The 17,905-nt window shown below is 35.6% G+C and overlaps 1 protein-coding gene across 1 annotated transcript; it reads right to left on the bottom strand.

Annotated features, from left to right (window-relative positions):
* Window positions 1–14,721: 14,721 nt before the first annotated feature.
* Window positions 14,722–17,501, bottom strand: LOC7462583 (CSC1-like protein At4g35870). Its single transcript, XM_002310663.4, has one exon. It carries the CDS (start codon window positions 17,412–17,414, stop codon window positions 14,976–14,978), a length of 2,439 nt encoding a protein of 812 aa, XP_002310699.1. The 5' UTR covers window positions 17,415–17,501; the 3' UTR covers window positions 14,722–14,975.
* Between the last annotated feature and the right edge of the window lie 404 nt (window positions 17,502–17,905).

Raw genomic sequence — 17,905 nt, 5'->3', positions numbered from 1 at the left:
TTTCCACAAAAGACAATTTACATTTAAGTAGTACAATAACTATTTTCCTAAAAGAAGAAAAAATAAAGACCTTTTCCATATGAAGAAATAAAATCTTTCCATACAATGAAATAATTTCCACGTCGGTTTGGATACTTTGGAAGTAAGTTGGACTTGTGCACAAAACCTGTCTGCTGGTAGAATTTATGGGTGGTTATCTTAGAAAAATCATATCTCTCTCATATGAGCTCTTTTTCTGCTGCAATTTGAAAGTTTGATAGGTCTTTGAGTCAGAAATCCAAAAATATTGAGTTTGCATCAAATGAACTTCTCTAACTCGAGATATTCATGTCAGAATGGCTGAAGTCAAAACTAGTAGAATACGAAACTTGTCTTTAAAGGCTGTGATTTTCATGCTCTTTTTCTTTTCTTTACCATATATGTATAGACAGGTATGGATGTTAGCTTTCTAATGCCACTAGAATCACTTCATTTCAACTGCTACAGCTTAAGTTCTGCATAAAACATCGATCAGATGTCAAATCTACCAATATTCGACATAGGTTGGAATATGGTCTGAATTTTATCTTTAATTTACTCCTTTTCAAATCTTACATCCAAAAGTGCCTTTAAAACGTAAAACAAAGATAATCAAGGCATTTTATATATAAAACATGGGCAAAATACTAGGTAAATATGGGTAAAACTATCAAATAATATGGTTGCATCATTTTAGCTTGTATTACATTCAGTCATATTAGGTTTTCACCTTGGGATGCATTCAGCCATATTGGGTTTGTTGGTGTTGATGGGTTTGTCCTAATTATGGACAAGTTGGTTTCAACTAAATCTGATTTGGGCCTTATGGATGTGCATATGGTCCTAAAGTGGCTAGCATTAATTAGGGTGTTGGGGTCCTTTTCTTACAAGGATTTGCCAAACATCCTAGCTAAGTTTAGGTTCATGATAGGCGGTCACAAGGCTGAACTGGAGAGGTATTATGGTGTCTCTATATTGGACAAAGATTCCATATCTAACGTGGAAACCAAGGGGCGGCTGCATGTTGGTGTAAATTCCCCTATTTATTTGTTCACTACAAGTAAGGATTCTTTTCCTTTCAATGAGAATAGGAGCTAGATGTGAAGGACTTTCCTTGTTGTTTTCTTTCCTTTCTCTTGCAAGATTTCCTTTCTTTAAAGGGAGATTTTGGAAGCCTTTTAAAAAAGAAGAATTCAGCAACTCTCTTCCCTATTTTTTAAAGCGTTAATTCGACCAAACAAGGGAAAAAGATCAAGCATTGAAGGCAGCATGTTCCAAGCATGGAAAATGGTCTAAAATGGGTGGTAAGCACACATTATTCCTACGTAAGTCAGACCCCTACACAAGGAAATTAATCAAGCTAGGGATGGCTTTGGGGGTTGATTGTATTCTTATATTATTCTGAATATTTTACTTAGTTTTTATGTTATTTTAAGTATTATTTGAGCCATAATATTTCAGTTTAGTATTTTAAGTTTAGTTGAGTTTGTTTTGGCTTCAATTAAGTGTTTTAAGTTTGTTTTAGGCATTAAACTTGTGTTAGCTAAAAGCCAACGGTTTGCAACCCAATATAGATCCATTAGTGTAGAACCCCGAGAACAAACTTATACAAAGAAAGTTTTATTAAAATTTAAATTCTAATAAATATAGATAACACAAATACAAAAAAAAAAAATAACAAGTATGAAAGCCTTATTAGGGGAGGCCCAAATTGTGAAAAAGAATAGAAATGGGGTTAAAATGTAATTAAGAAGAAATTAGACTATAAATACCCTATTTTTTCTCACTCGCAAGGCCGGTAGAAAACACATCAAAAGGGGGGGGAGATTTTAAGATTTTCCAATCAAATTTGGGAGAGAAAACACTAAGGTTTAACAAGTTATAAGTCCTAGACAAATCTATAGGAGAAAAATATCATTTATACAAGAGAAATTACAAGAAACAAGTGTGAAAATTATGAAGAAAGGAGGGGTGTGTGGCTGGCTACATGCAAGGAAAAGGGAGCCAAGATTTTCCAAATTATTGAGAAGTAAAGCTTTGATTTCTTCCAAGTAAGGAGTTATAATCCTAATTTCTATGAATTTAACTTCAATTTGGTTGAAATTGCACAATTTTATTGAATTGAAAATTAGGGTTCTTGAACATAAATTAGGGAAAATGTGAATTACCTAAAATTTGATAAATTAGAGTGCTGAAAATTATCTTGGATATGATATTATGTAAGGACAACAACAAAAAAAGAGAAAAGGGGTTCAAGGTAGCCAGCCATTAGGAGGGTGAATGAAAGGGGTAGAAGTTGTGATTTCTTTGTTAGATTGTTCTTAATGCTGTGATGTAAATGATGATTAGAAAAGAAAATTATCACCAAAGAAGAAAAAGGAGCCTTTAGTTCCTTTTGGGTTATATTCGGCTAAGATGGGAATTGGAGGGGGAGTGGAAGTTTTAAGATTTTGTATGAAAATTAGGAGTGATTTAGGTGTAGCGGAAAGTTACTAACAAAGGAAATCAAGATAACTTGATGTTATGGGAGTTGTATAAATTGGTACTGTAAGCCATGGGGAGTAGAAAGAAGATATGGCCTAAAACGTGTCTTGAAGATAGTTAATAAGTGAAGAAAATTAATTTTCGATCTGACTGTTAGATCGAACTCAAATTTTGCCAGGTAATTCTAGAACCTAGATCTATCGGAGGACCGGTTAGCTATAACCAATCAAGATCTTAAAAACATTAAAATTAAGCTTGAAAGATGATGTTTGAGCTATTTTTTTCTTGGATTTTTAGCTTAATTTCATATTGTGTTTTGTGTTTTTTTTTAATATTTTTATCTTATAGCATATTTAAGGAGTTGTAAGACCTTATAGGCATATCATGTCAGAGACAATTCTCCAATAATAATGTGCGTATTAAGGTTATTGTGTAATAACCCTTTTTGACATCAATTTTATGTTGTTTTGTTTACTATCTTCTTGTGTTTTATGTTTTTGACTGCGTCAAATACCAACTTCAATGAGATTCCAAATCTCTTTGGGTGTCAAAAAAGTTTCCATGGCATTTCCAATGATCGTAGTGGTTATCAAACTTAGGTATAGCAGTTTGCACAAAGTTCTCTATTGTCATTCAGAGAATTGCTATTTTTTCCAGAATTAACAAAGAATAGATCAATTACCTTTTACTTCTTTGTTTAAAATCAAGTTATGATATCATATGATAGAATATATATTATAGAGAGGTGTGGTTGGAGAAGAAAGACACTAAATTTATTAATAATTATAGTTTAAATAGAGAAGTAAATTAACTAAACAACAAAAATAAATAAATAAATCAACAAAAAACTTCTGCATTACTCCACTAACAGAGTATGCTCCTAAAGAATAGATCAAATAACAGGCTCTGAAAGACTAGGATAGATAGAATTATAGTGAAAAAAGTTTTATTTGATGAATGAACTACAGGAGATCCTGAGTAACAACATGGTACCCTGCATATGTAGTTTCTCTACCATCAATTTCATAACAAATCCACATCCATATCATTAAAATCATAATTAGTCACTAACAACATGACCAGACATGAAATTATAATGGGATTAGTACCAAGTACTAACCGCATCAGCAACAAGATTCTGAATCCCACCTCTTTCACCAGTAATTGGTTAGTTGATGATGAAAAGTAACAAATAAGATTATAGTAGTGATACGATAGGAAGAATAGTTATACATTCATGAACAAGTTCATACCCATGCTTGTTACATTTGAGGGGCTTGAGAGATTCAGATACAGCGGTCCAAGCAAGCGAGGTTTCGGACAAAGGAGCTGGTTATTGCCTCCAGAACATTTCTTAGTTGTGTCTGAACCTGAATCAATTAGACTACTTTTTACTGGTAGATGATACATATTTTTTCTTGTGATCTAAATAAGCAAAACAAAGTTAGAATCAAAAGAACTTAATCAACCTTCTTATGAATTGTAATATTTCTACTCTCATGAATTAGAACTCATCCAAGGTGGAAAATGGAATTTATCCATTTATCTTAGGAGACTAACCACACAATTATGAGAGAGAGAGTAATCCATTATCATTGGGTTTCTCGAAACACATACGCATAATAAAAACAATATTTAAGATTTTTTCGGGAGTCACAAGGATTCTGTTAGACAGATCTAGAGTTGTTAAGAGCCTATGCAAAAATTTCCTGAATATCAGATGTTCTTTTCAGTTTTGAATATTTATTTTAAGGTTGGGTTGTCACAAATTACAAGTCGTTCAAGTATTCGGCCACTAACAGTAATCCATATGAATCACCAGTGAGAAATCTCTAAAACATTTTTAGAAGAGAGGGATTGCTATTCTTTAGAGTGCTAACTCTTTTCTTTTGTATTTTAGGTATTTCTGTACTGTATTTTACTCATATTCTCTTAGGAAATAAGAGGCCTAACATTCTATTTATAGAAAAATCTAAACACCTTATAAATAGCAAAATATCAATTTTCCCCTTAAATAATATCACATATATTATTTTTTAGGATAATTTTAAAAATTTATTCAATCAAGTCCCTACTTGATTTTTTCTAGATCTAAAATTGTAATCTCTTATATTAATTACATTCTAGCCCTCAATTTCTTAAATTTATTTACATTCATGCCACACTTGATTAATCATTCCATTTTTAATTTTTAACCAAAGGTTCTTATCTGTGTGACCCATTAGATTCTCTAATAAGTTGACCCAAATATAAATCATAATCCTAAATAAAATAAGATTAAATAAATTAAATAATTTAATTTATTATCAATTCAATAATTGATTGATTTATATTTGAAAATTAAGTACAATGTCTAATAACCTGTCATAATCCTCTAAATATTAGGAAAGTTATAAGTGGTTTGACTTAACCTTTTAGTAACTAATTTCTCAGTGTAAATAATATCCCTTGATTAAGAATGTTCTAATTTAAATATTATATCATAGAGTATATATGTTTTGTCAAATCATGGTAGTTTTAAACATTATTGTCATTGATTTTTTTAATAAGATTTTGAAATACTTTTCAAAACTCATTCCACATTGGCCAAGGGTTTTACAATTAATACTATCTGATAACAAATGAAATATTTTTTCTAATTCATCTAGGGTGATGAATTCTCTCTTGATTACTCAAATATCTTCATATAGTTTATGTTATACCCAATATCTACCCATTTATTACCCTTGATTAGGATAATGTGTGGTTAAGATACAAACATAACACTCTCTATATAAAATAACTCAGTGATCTAAAGTTTAAGGATCACTTACACAACTATCACAAGAGCTTTTCCATAGACATAAGTGATCTCTTCATATGAAATTCTTATGCGAATTAGTTTAGTGTACATGTCTTATGAGAAGCACATATAAACCTCAGTTTATAAGAGCAACTGCTTCTTTTTATAAGGAAAGAAACATAATATGCATCGGTCTCAACAACTCTAATTGATGTCCAATCTTAATAGAACATTGATCGAAAACATTTAGGAACATGTTTTGATGCAATGAGAATCTCATAATTATAACAACTTTATAATTTCATTTGCAAAATATTTTTGTTCTATAAACTTTATCTTTACTCTAGATTCATTAATTAAATATAAATGAATATTAAAAATAAAAAAAGTTTTTATTAATAATAAATATAGTTTACATTAATAAAATTAGTGTAACGTATAACTAATTTATTAACTTATTAGTTAGATGGCATATTCACTATCAATTCCCACCTATGTTTGTTTACATACGAGGGGATTGAGACATTCAGGTACAGCAAACACTACCAGAAAACCGGAGAAAAGCAACGGAATTACCGACGGAAATATTCCGTCGGTAATTTATACCGACGGACATAATTCCGTCTCAAAATCTGTCGGTATATACCGACGGAATCATTCCGTCGGTGATGCCGTCGGTATATACCGACGGAATATTTCCGTCGGTATATACCGTCGGTTTCACCGACGGAATATACATTTCGTCTGGAAATACGCAACGACATGGTGACGTCAGGCGATTTTACCGACGGAAAGTACCGAGGGATTCAAACTGAGATTGCCGTACAGTGACGTGGCGCTGTCACCGACGACATCACCGACGGAATCACCGACGGAAGTAATCCGTCGGGGATTCCGTCGGAAAAAACCATTATATGCACCCATCTGCCGACACTCTCATCCTCTGTTTCTCCTTCTTCTTCTTTCCCATCCCACCTCTCCCCTCCCAAACTCCTCCCAAACTGCAGCCAAACACTCATCCCAAACTCTCCATTATTCTCAACACGAGCACTCAAGTTTCTTATATCCGTTTCTTGTAGATTTTATCATTTTTTTGTAAGTAAATCTATCCTTTTTAGTTTTAATATTTAATTGTGAATTTTATTGTTTTAGTATATGTATTTTGTTAACGTTTGTACTTGTTTAATTGTTATTTGTCAAAGAAACTTGTAGTATGAATGTATAATTTTGTAGTTGTTATAGGTTGTTTTAGATTTTGTCAAATTATATTTGTTTGTAAATTGTTGAAGTTTTGTTTGAATTGTACCGAATTAAATGTGTCGTTGTGATGAAATAAATAATTAATAGCTTATTTAAGTGTCTTGTTTAATTGTTATCAATTATATTTCGAAGTTGTGATTAATTCTGTAAATTTATATATGTATAAATTTGTATGTATGAACGTTGATAGTTGATAATTGATAATGAATATTTAACATAAGTGTTGTTTTAGTTTGTTGGATAATGTCGGGGAAAACCAATATTTTTGTTATGTTTTATAGAGGTTCAATAGAAGTCATGGATGATCGTTCATGGATGTATCGGAACTCACCCCAAGGATTGCGGAGGATGGATTATTGTAACGGTGTCCAGGGTTTTATTAATTTCACAACATCTATTCTGAGGAATTTTACTGATGGCGGTATTAGGTGTCCATGCAGGAAGTGTAAAAATTTAAAGTTTTTGCATCAAGATGTTGTAACGATGCATCTTCTAACCAAAGAGTTCATGGAAGATTACCTGTGTTGGTATGCTCACGGAGAACTATTTGTTCCTGATGAGAGCATGGAAGAACAGGTGGTTGGGTCAACTTCTAGTGCTAGTAACATGCATGAAGTTGGAAATGAGAACAGTAATCCTTACTGGAATATGGTTATGGATGCAATGAGAATGAGTGAAGATAATGTCAGGGGATGTCCAATCGTAGAAGAAGAACCTAATGCAGATGCAGCAAGGTTTTTTGATCTGTTGAGAGATTCTGACGAACCATTATGGGATGGCTGCACGAACCACAGTAAATTATCAGCCGTAGCACAGGTGTTCACCATCAAGTCAAATCACGGGTTGAGTGAGGCCGGTTATGACAAGATTATTGAATGGGCGAGAAGCATTTTACCTGAAGGGAACAGGCTGAAAGAGAACTTCTATGCTGCCATACACTCATATACTTTGGAACAACCTTGCAGGCAACATCGACGATACTTACTGTCCAATAACTCACAGCTGACCGAATCCCAGATCTTTCAATTACAAGATGAACAATTTGCCACATGGTTTAGAACACATGTAAGTCCTAGCACAAACTCATTATCTCTTGCAATGTAATTAATTGTAGTCAATGTTACATAATATCCGTTTATTGATTATTGTTGTATTTAATTTACAAGCTAGGTTTATCAAATGGGAGGTAGTGCTGCTATTTCACTGTCTTTACTATGTCTGGGCCCTGAAAGAAAAGTCAAGTGCTATAATGGATATTTTGTCAATGGATATGTCTTTCATACTGAAGAATACGGGCATGGAAGAAAGACATACAACAGCGGTGTTTGTATTAAGGGATCGACTTCTAGTAAGTTTGAAGTTGACTACTACGGTAGATTGGAAGAGGTCATCGAACTGCAATATCATAGCGAGCAAAATAGAGTGTTTTATTTCAAATGTTATTGGTATGACACAACTGACAGAGGAATCAGAGTAGATCCTCACTATGGTCTCGTTGAAATCAATTCAAAAGCTAGACACCGCAACGTAAACGACGTCTTTGTTTTCGCAAAGCAATGCCAACAAGTTTATTACACATACACCCCTTCCTTTAGAAAGGACCGATCAAGAGTTGATTGGTTATCCGTTTTAAAAACAAAACCCAAGGGTCGTGTCGAGGTTGTTCAGGATGAGAACGAAGACACAAGTGTGATAGATGAAGTCTTTCAAGCTAGTGAGTTGGTTGAACCATACCGAGTTGCTCCGTCGATTGACTTAGAAGAAAATTCGAATTTTCGCGTTTTCAACGATAGTCTTGTTGATGGTGACGCAGAGGAGTTGAATGTTGTTCTGAGCTCCACTAGTGGAAAAAAGAATGTTGTTGAAGAAGATGATAACGAAATTGAAGAGTGCGATGAAGCTGATGATAACAATTCAATGGAGGACGAAGATGAAAATTCCGACTAACTAAACATGTTATAAAGCCTTATTTTTATAATGTAATAATTTGAAACATGAAATATTTATTCTTCTTTAAGGGTCAGCCGTTGTTATTGTGTTGTGTGTGTTTTTTAGTTTGCAATTCAAGATTTTTTGAGAGGGTTACATATAACAAATAAGAAAAATTTACCTTTTCACCGACGGATATACCGACGGACTATAACCCGTCGGTATTTCACAGAGAGTTGCAAAAAAATTACGGGATTTTGCCACATTCACCGACGTCTTTCCGACGCTAATACCGACGGCATCACCGACGGGTTTTCCGCACGCATGTCTGACACGTGTCCGTCTGCACCATCACCGACGGCATTACCAACATCCCATACCGACGGCATTACCGACGGGACCGCGCATGTCTGACACGTGTCCGTCTGCACCATCACCGACGGCATTTCCGACGGATCGAAAAGTTTGGCGGGATTTTCGAACTTTTTTTGTGCGCATTTCAATTAATTTCCGACGGAATTACCGACGGAAATTAATTGCACCGACAGCAATTAAGTGTCGTCGGTAATTCCGTCGGAAATTACCTATATATACCGCCGCGCCCACCCCCCCCGCACCGTCTCCTCCCTCCCCCCCTCGTCTCCCCCTCTTCTCCCCTCCTCTTCTCTCCTCTTCTCCTCCCTCTTCTCCTCTTCTCCTCTTCTCCTCTTCTCCCCCTCTTCTCCCTTCCTCTTCTCCCTTTCTCTTCTCCTCTTCTCCCCCTCTTCTCCCTTTCACTTCTCTTCTCCTCTTCTCCCTTTCTCTTCTTCTCTCATTTAGTTTTAAAAGGTATGTATTTTTTTTCTTTATCTTTGTATTTTTTTAATTTTAATTATGATTATTTTTTTTTGGTGTTCTTTGTTTTGTATATTGTTTGTAGATAAAATCTTAAATTCAACACATTATTAAGGTAAGCATTTTTTATTCCCAAATTTATTTTGAATTGATATAATGTTTTTTAATTTTGTGTGTTGTGTAGTGTTTTTTAGTTTTTTAATTTTATTTATTAATTTTAGTTTTTTAGTTTTGATATTATTGTTTGTATTGCTATAATTGTTATTGTTGAATTTATGTTAAAAATGTTAATTTATAAATATAATTGTTATTGTTGATTTATTTTAAAAATGTTAATTTATATATATATAATTGCATTTAATTATTAGTTTATCTTAATTTAGGATATTATTGTTTGTATTGCTATAATTGTTATTGTTGAATTTATGTTAAAAATGTTAGTTTATAAATATAATTGTTATTGTTGATTTATTTTAAAAATGTTAATTTATATATATAGAATTGCATTTAATTATTAGTTTATCTTAATTTAGGATATTATTGTTTGTATTGCTATAATTGTTATTGTTGAATTTATGTTAAAAATGTTAGTTTATAAATATAATTGTTATTGTTGATTTATTTTAAAAATGTTAATTTATATATATAGAATTGCATTTAATTATTAGTTTATCTTAATTTAGGATAAAATAATTAAATGAATGTTCATAGTTGTAATTCTATATGATGTTATTGAATAAAATGTTGTGTTGATGATGATGAGTTGGGTTGAGATCCAGGATGATTGGATCGGGATGTGAAATAAAATTGGAAGTGTAATATGATTTTGTCGACAACTTGGGACCCCCCAGTACAGGGGAGACTCTGTCGAATTTTTTTTTAAAATAATCGAAGTTAATTATTCGTATACATGTGTGTAGATGCGTAGAATGAAATCTACAGCACGTCGTCAGAAGACGGTTGCAGCTAGTTCTTCTAGCAGCGAGGAGGACGTATCCTTAGGTGCTGATCACGGCGAGGAATCTACGTCAACTTGTGATGCTGCCTCTTCTAGCGCGGTTTCACAGCGCAGAAGCGGTGTGCCTTCACAGCGGGGTCAATTCACCTGCAAGTACCAGGCACAATGGAAGGATGACCTCTCAATGTAAGTTTGTTTAGGTTTTAGATTTTTTTTTATATACTTATAACATAATTTATGAACAACTAATTAATATTAATTACTACTTTTATTTAATTTCAGGTTTACAAACATTGAGGCTGCAAGGACTATAACATTGGCGTTTAAATCGTCGATGGAGATTCCATTGTTTCAATGGAGCCAGGTTTCCAAACATCCTGAGTGGAAACCTAATGGTTTAAGCGATTTCAGGTCGGTGTTAATTTTTAATTTCCAGCTTATTTTTAATAAATGATTTTTATAATTTTATATCTTGTACTATTTTTATTTTATATGAATTATTTATATACACAGAACAAATTTGAGTGGGATAGGGCGGACAACAATGTTGTGAGGAGGGTATGGGAGAATCACGCGGCAACTAGGTAACATCAAAAATAATATTTATTTTTGTTTTATAATTTAATGTTTTAAATTCTAATTTGTTACTATGGAAGTAGGTTGCGTGATTTTTGGTATGACACCCAAAAAAAATCAAAAAGACATGCGAGGGATAACGGTCTTGAAGGATGGAATGAGGTGGCGGTTTGGCAGGAATTCAAACCACCATTCATCTCGGGGGAAATATGGACGGCATATATTGAGCACGTGACCTCAGAGCGGTTCTCACGGCGCTCACAGTCTGGCGCCGACAACCGGAACCGGCAAATTTATGGTTCGGTGACCACGCACACTGGCGGATCCGTCCCATTCAGCGCACATGCAAAGCGGATGGTAAGATTAATTTTATTGAAATATATCGTTAATTAATTTGTCGTTCCTTATAATATATTTAACTTTCAACCTATTTTTTCCTGACAGGCTGCGTCTCTTGGACGTGAACCGAGTCCAATGGAGCTGTTTCTAGAGACGCATGTGCGGAGTCAAGACCGCCAAAAAGGGGTGCAGCAGTTCGTGGACAACCGTGCTCAGCACTTCGTGGTATGTTCGTTCATTCATTTTATTTTGTAAGTTATTATTTTCTTGAATTGCATCTTGAATTGCATTTGATGATTTTTTTACCGATGGAATTTTCAGGAGACTTATAATAGCCGGTTGAGGGAGAGATATGGGGACAATCCGTCGACCCATCCAGATTTCGATCCAGATTTGTGGATGGAGGCGGGATCGTTTGGTGGACCCGATAAAAACAGGGTCTACGGGCTCTCCAACACTACGGCTGACAACTTGCGTTCGACTCGTAGTGTCTCAACTGTTGGAAGCTCTCCATCAGTATCGAACACCCAGTCTGAGGAGTTCATTGCGTTGAAACAACAATATCAACAACTCTCGACGAATTATGATGAGCTCCGTCAAATAGTCATGGAGATGAGATCAAAGATGGGTGACGATACTTGTGCAGCTTCTTTTTGGCCGTTTGGTCCCGGGAACAACCAGCCTCCTCCTCCTCCGCCTCCTCCTCCAGCTCCGCCGCTATTCTAGTTTAATTTTGTTTTTTAAACACATTAAATTTGTAATGAATATTATTACTTTTACATTTTTAATGTTTAATGCATTTTTATTTGTTTATTAAGGTTTTTTACAATTAATAAATTATTTTTTTTATATATTTCAAATACATACCGACGGATATACCGACGGATATTATCCGTCGGTATTTAACAGAGAGTTGCCGAACAATTACCATCCATGCCATCGTTACCGACGGCATCACCGACAGATAATATCCGTCGGTGATTAACTTCCGATGGGATTACCGACGGATATTATCCGTTGGTATTACACAGAGAGTTGCAACAAAATTACAAGCCATGCCATAATTACCGACGGAAAATCCGTCGGTGATGTCGTCGGTAATTACCCTTAAAAGTACCGACGGATTGCCCGTCGGTAATGTTCCCGCGGGGAATTTTTTTTTGGCGCGCGTATCCGTCTGTATTACCGTCGGTGTTTTCGTCGGTGGGTGGTTTTTTTTATTTGCGACAGACTTAGCGACGGAAATGGGATTTACCGACGACTGTTTTACCGACGGACGTGTTCCGTCGGTGAGTCCGTCGGTATTGTTTTCACCGACGGAATTAATCCGTCGGTAAAACTGGATAATGTTGTAGTGAAAGGGCTGGTTATTGCCTCCAGAACATTTCCTAGTTGTGTCTGAACCCGAATCGACTAGACTACTTTTTTTTCTGGTAGATGATACATATCTTTTCTTGTGATTTAAATAAGCGAAACAAAGTCACAATCAATAGAACACAAACAACCTTCTCGTGACTTGTAATATTTCTACTCTTATGAATTAGCACTCATCCATGGTGACAAATGGAATTTATCCATTTGTTTCAGGAGCCTAGCCACACAATTATGAGAGAGAGAGAGAGAGAGAGAGAGTAATCAATTACTGATCTGTGGGATTGCATTTATATATATATATAAAAAGTTTACAGTTTCTTCTCTTTCAACAGCAGCAAAACACTTTCTAGAAAGTTGAAGGATCTTCGGCTAGTATACTGGGATTGCACCTTACGGGCAGCTATATCTGATGTCGAGGTAAGCTATTTCTGTTTCTTGAAGTGTGGTGTTATTCTTTTATATCATGTTCTGCTTGTCTTGGAATTTTCTTTTTCTGTTGGAGGTAGATTATGATATCAAAGAAAGGAAGTCGCAAGCTGTTATGGATACAAGGAACCGGTGGAATTTGGTGTTTTGACCTCATTTGCTTATCCTCTGGACGGATATCTGGGTGAAATAGTGGTTGCCACAACTCGAGTGGAAACCATGCTGGTTGATACTGTTGTTTCCATATTTCCTGATGAGCCAAGGTACAATCATCTGCATGGAAAATTCGCGGCGATTCATCCATTTAATGAAAGAACACTTCCAATAATTTGTGATGCTATTCTTGTTGATCCTATCAAGGTAAGACCGCGTCGTGAACTTTGCATGTCAAATTTGTTTTTTTTTTTTTTTTTTAACATCTTTCAGGTTGAAATCGGATTATAAAAACCAGATCAAGCTTGGGTTGAATTAGAGTTGGTTTATGGATATCTAATCAGATTTGGATGTTAAAATCCATACCATTGTGCTTCGGTTTGGATATAGATGATAATAATTTTGGATTCAGTAAAGACAGTACCATACTTTGCTGAATGTTTAAAAACGGACTGGAAAACTATTACACTACTCATATTCACGTGGACCAGGTCCAAAATTGCTGATTCATTGATGCAGGTCTCAAAGCCTAATCCATTAAAAGCAATAGTTCTCAACAAGCTACAGGTTGCCCCTTTTTGTTCTTCTCGTACAGTGTATCCAGTTAGCAAAAGAGCAATAGAGGTCCCTCTTATTTTGATAGTTTCCTTAGCTCCAATAAAGTTCAGTGGACAATTCTGGGTGAGCGAAAAACGTAGCCGAGTAATAACGTGAACTGTGGAGATCACGTCGATACGGCCTTCAAGCCATAATAAAGGCACCGGAGATGGTTTAACTTTTCCCCTACTGACTATTTCTCACCAGGGCATAAATTCCTACCATGGGATCAAACTTTACAGGCAAGGGTATTTTACCTTCACAATCCATGACAGAACAAATGGTGATGAATTCAAGTCCAGATTATCTCCCAATATTAAGCTAAAAATCAGGATTCAGGAGCATGTAGAGCATTATATTGATGGAGAGACTGATGCATAGGGCTTGCAACTAAACAATGGCGCATCAGTAATAAAGCAAAGACAAGCAACCAGCTAGGCGTTTTGTATGCGTGTTCTCAGGCTTCACACTGCAACGAGCTCAATATAATGATATCACAGAGCATCTTGTGTCCATGCATATTTTATAAGCTAGGAGTCAAGAATTCAACGCAGAAAAAGTATACTAGACCGACCTATGCATATACAAACTTCACAGCAGTATATAGTATATACAAATATAAATCTCCGTTTATAACAAACAGTTGCGTGCGCACATATTTCTTATGCAGGACCCGAAACTAACTGGGTGCTGTTAACAAATCTTAAAATTTCAGTTCTGACGTGATGGAATAAAAGAAAGCAACCCATCATAGTCTTTAGCAACTGATAATAATATACATATACTTGTGCACTCAACACGGAACAACCTTGCACCAATTTCAAGTTTAAGCATTACTAGTTTCAACAAACCACCACCTAGTCCAGTTTCTTAATAAGGTCTTTAAGAAACCTATGCCTGGTAATAATCTAAGATAAACCTAGCCAGGATGTAAATATCTTCCATGAAGCAAGTAGGATATTGAATGAAGCACAATCGGCCAGAGGAAATATAAAAGAAATTAGTGTAGTTTAATGATGGAAGTAAAGAGAAGTTATAACATTTCCCGCTATTCAAAATACAATGTAGCAGCAAATTCTTGTAACTCGTTAGAAAGAGTTCAAAGGGAGTTCTTGAAACAGAGCAAAAACCTTACACAAAACTATACAACCTACTCGAAGACTAGAAAGATGTACATAAGAGCAATGAAGCGAATACCACAAAAGTCACAGATTGATTAACTGCATGCAATTGTTAAGCTTCAAGCTATGAATGATATGTATCCCAGTCAAATCTGGGTTGTGAGAATACCTCATAATCAATGGGTCCCTCTACAATGCTGTCAACGTTTTGTATACGTTCCAAAAGAGCTGGTTGAAAACTATCATTATCGGAAGGCAATAATTTATACAATACTAATAATCCAAGTGTGAAAATGGCTTGCAACTTCATGGAATCACCCTGAACTGAGAAGAACAGAAGCATTGAAAGGAGGAATAGATCAACACAGAACCGCATGATACACAATACAGTATCCATCAATCTCCCATCATTTCCAGCAGGAAACCCCCTGACTCTATATACAAACAGAAAGTTGTACTTGTCAACCACATACCTATACCCAAAATAAACTGCACCGACAGGGACAACAAGTGGAGCAAATGATGAATATATCAAGGTCAGCGCAAATATTGTCAAATTAAATGCGTAATATTGAGCAAAATCAAATGTCTGCTTGGGGATGGGAGAGGTTCCGCTGATTGGATAAGTGGAGAGATCTTGTCCCTCTTCATCAATTTGATTCGACCTGGGAGAATCAAACACGTTATCAGGGATCAGTGGTCTCTGAAGAGCATCTATGGCTTGACCTTCCAAAGGGTACTCTTCACTTTGCTCAGGCACCAGCTGGAGCATGTCATTCTTTTGAAACTTCTGAATTTTCTTCTTTATCCAAGGGATGGGAGCCAAAAGATCATAAGATATCCCCAAGAAAGTACTTGTGATTAGAAATGCAAGTGAAGAGAAACAAGATCTTGACAGAAATGATGCACTCATGTATTGCTCAATCCTCTTGCAATCTTCTCCATCCAAATAACACCTACCCATATTTAGGATTGCACTTTCCAAAGAAGACTCAACAAGACCTCTCAATAGAATAAGGTTTACAAGGAAAAAACAAACCATCTTCAGAAGTGCAGCTCTTTGTTCCTCGGACACTGTTAGATGACGTTCAAACTTGGACAGATAAGAAAGAGCTGATGGAATTATTATATACATGCTGACAAATATAATAACATTCGGCAGGAACTGGAAGATTAGGGATGCTAACCAGCTGGAACTCTGTACCCAATCCAACCATGATTGCGCATTATTCATTGCTTCTGCGTCAATAATTCGACCAGCGCTGTTCAAAGCACTTATCACAGCAAGAGGAGAACTGAAGAATACAAGCATTAACAGCAAGCACGTGTTCACAAACAATCTCCTCAACCTCATAGACAACTTTGACGACCCCAAATGGTTCCAGTAAATATCTGGCGCCAATGGAGCTCGTTCAACTTTCCATTGGTTCCTCTGCAACCTCAACTCCATGACAGAAAAGAATTTTCCAAATCGCCTCTTCTTCTCATTGCAAAAATCCTGAACTGCTTGTTTAGCCGTGTAAACATCCTTAAATATCACAAATGCAACTCCAGCACCTGGTGCGCGACCTTCTTTATATTCTGCCAACTTCGTCTCCAACTCCACCCTCAATTCCAGCAATATCCTCAACTTCTCCTCATCCATATACCCCAACTTATCCATCATCTTTTCCCACCGACTTTTCACATTTCTCCACAGCCAAATCACCACACGTCGCAACTTCTCCCAAAACCCATCTCCACCACCACGCCCCTCATTCTCTTCTGGCAAAAGCCTCGAATCAATTTTCACAACCAACCAAGTAATTTCATCCCTAACTTTAATCAATTCCGTCGCTAAATCATCAAATGCACACAAATCCACAGGCACAGTAACCTTATAAATCTTACCGGGATACCGATATTGAAAATACTCTTGTAAAACCCTCCTATCATCTCCAATACTTTTAGGCAATCCTTGAACCATTATAGTAAAAGCAGCAGTAGAATTCGCATTTGGGTCACTTAAATTTCCGTTCCCATCTCTAAATCTAGTAACTTTAAGCCTCTTTTCAATCAATGACATACCAAAATGAACTAAAAGCACAACAAAAACAACAAAAACAAAATGAATCCACAGAAAGCTTGAACCTTTCTCGATATGATTAATAGTAGTCTTAGAGAACTCATCATTTATAACTTGACTCCCTCCATATACATTTAAAGGAAGCAAAACACCAGTTGACAAGACCCCAATTGAAAAAACAACAGCAAAGCTTCCACCTTCAATTATAAGGAACTGAGCCGCGTCAGCACCGCAATGGCTGGCGATTTCACGGCCGGTAGCGTGCCATACGGCGAGGAGCTTGGTGGTTAAGGCGGAGAATACAGGCATGCGGCGATGGTCGCTGCGGAGTTTGGCGAAGAGGAAGATGAATATGCAAAAGAAGAGACCTATTGTTGAGATGTTTAGGAGGTATTGGATGTTTCCGTACCATGGGTCGGGTATGTCGGTGTCTCCGCCGTCTACAGAGGAGGAAGGTGGTAGAGAGAGAGAGAGGTTCATGATTTGGGTGGAGGACATGAGAGTTTTGGCCCCTTGTCTTTTTGGTTTCTTTGTTGAGAGAACAAAAGAGAGAGAGTGTTTTATTTTATTTTCCCCTTTCTCCGGGGTGAAGTAGAGTAGCAGTGGTGTATTGGATGGACCGATTGGGCTGAAAAATCAACATGAACGTAATTTCTATTCTTTTCTTTCTTCGATAATTAATTTGAAGATGGGATTGATTTTTTTTTTAATACTTGAATTATCGTCAATTAAAACCGTAGTATAGTATTTTTGTGCTAACTTGCCATGTTACTTGTCCATAAAAAGCTCATTAAAAACTTAAACGTATATCTTAACATTTCAGCTCGAATCTTTTTCATTAAACAAACACTTATATTGAAAATGTTTAGACTTGATGGTTTTTATTTCTGATTTTACATTTAATTCAAATAGGTTTTCAATTTAATGTTCAAAAACGTGATTTTCATATTATATTTTTAAAAAATTGATAATAAGTTTTAATTAAAATA

Source organism: Populus trichocarpa, chromosome 7 (genome assembly GCF_000002775.5).
Source record: "Populus trichocarpa isolate Nisqually-1 chromosome 7, P.trichocarpa_v4.1, whole genome shotgun sequence".
Taxonomy (NCBI): domain Eukaryota; kingdom Viridiplantae; phylum Streptophyta; class Magnoliopsida; order Malpighiales; family Salicaceae; genus Populus; species Populus trichocarpa.
This window is presented reverse-complemented; position numbering and strand designations above follow the sequence as displayed.

What these genes read in the sequence shown, in the direction of transcription:
- LOC7462583 (XM_002310663.4), bottom strand. Translation starts at nt 17,414, where the DNA reads ATGTCCTCCACCCAAATCATGAACCTCTCTCTCTCTCTACCACCTTCC.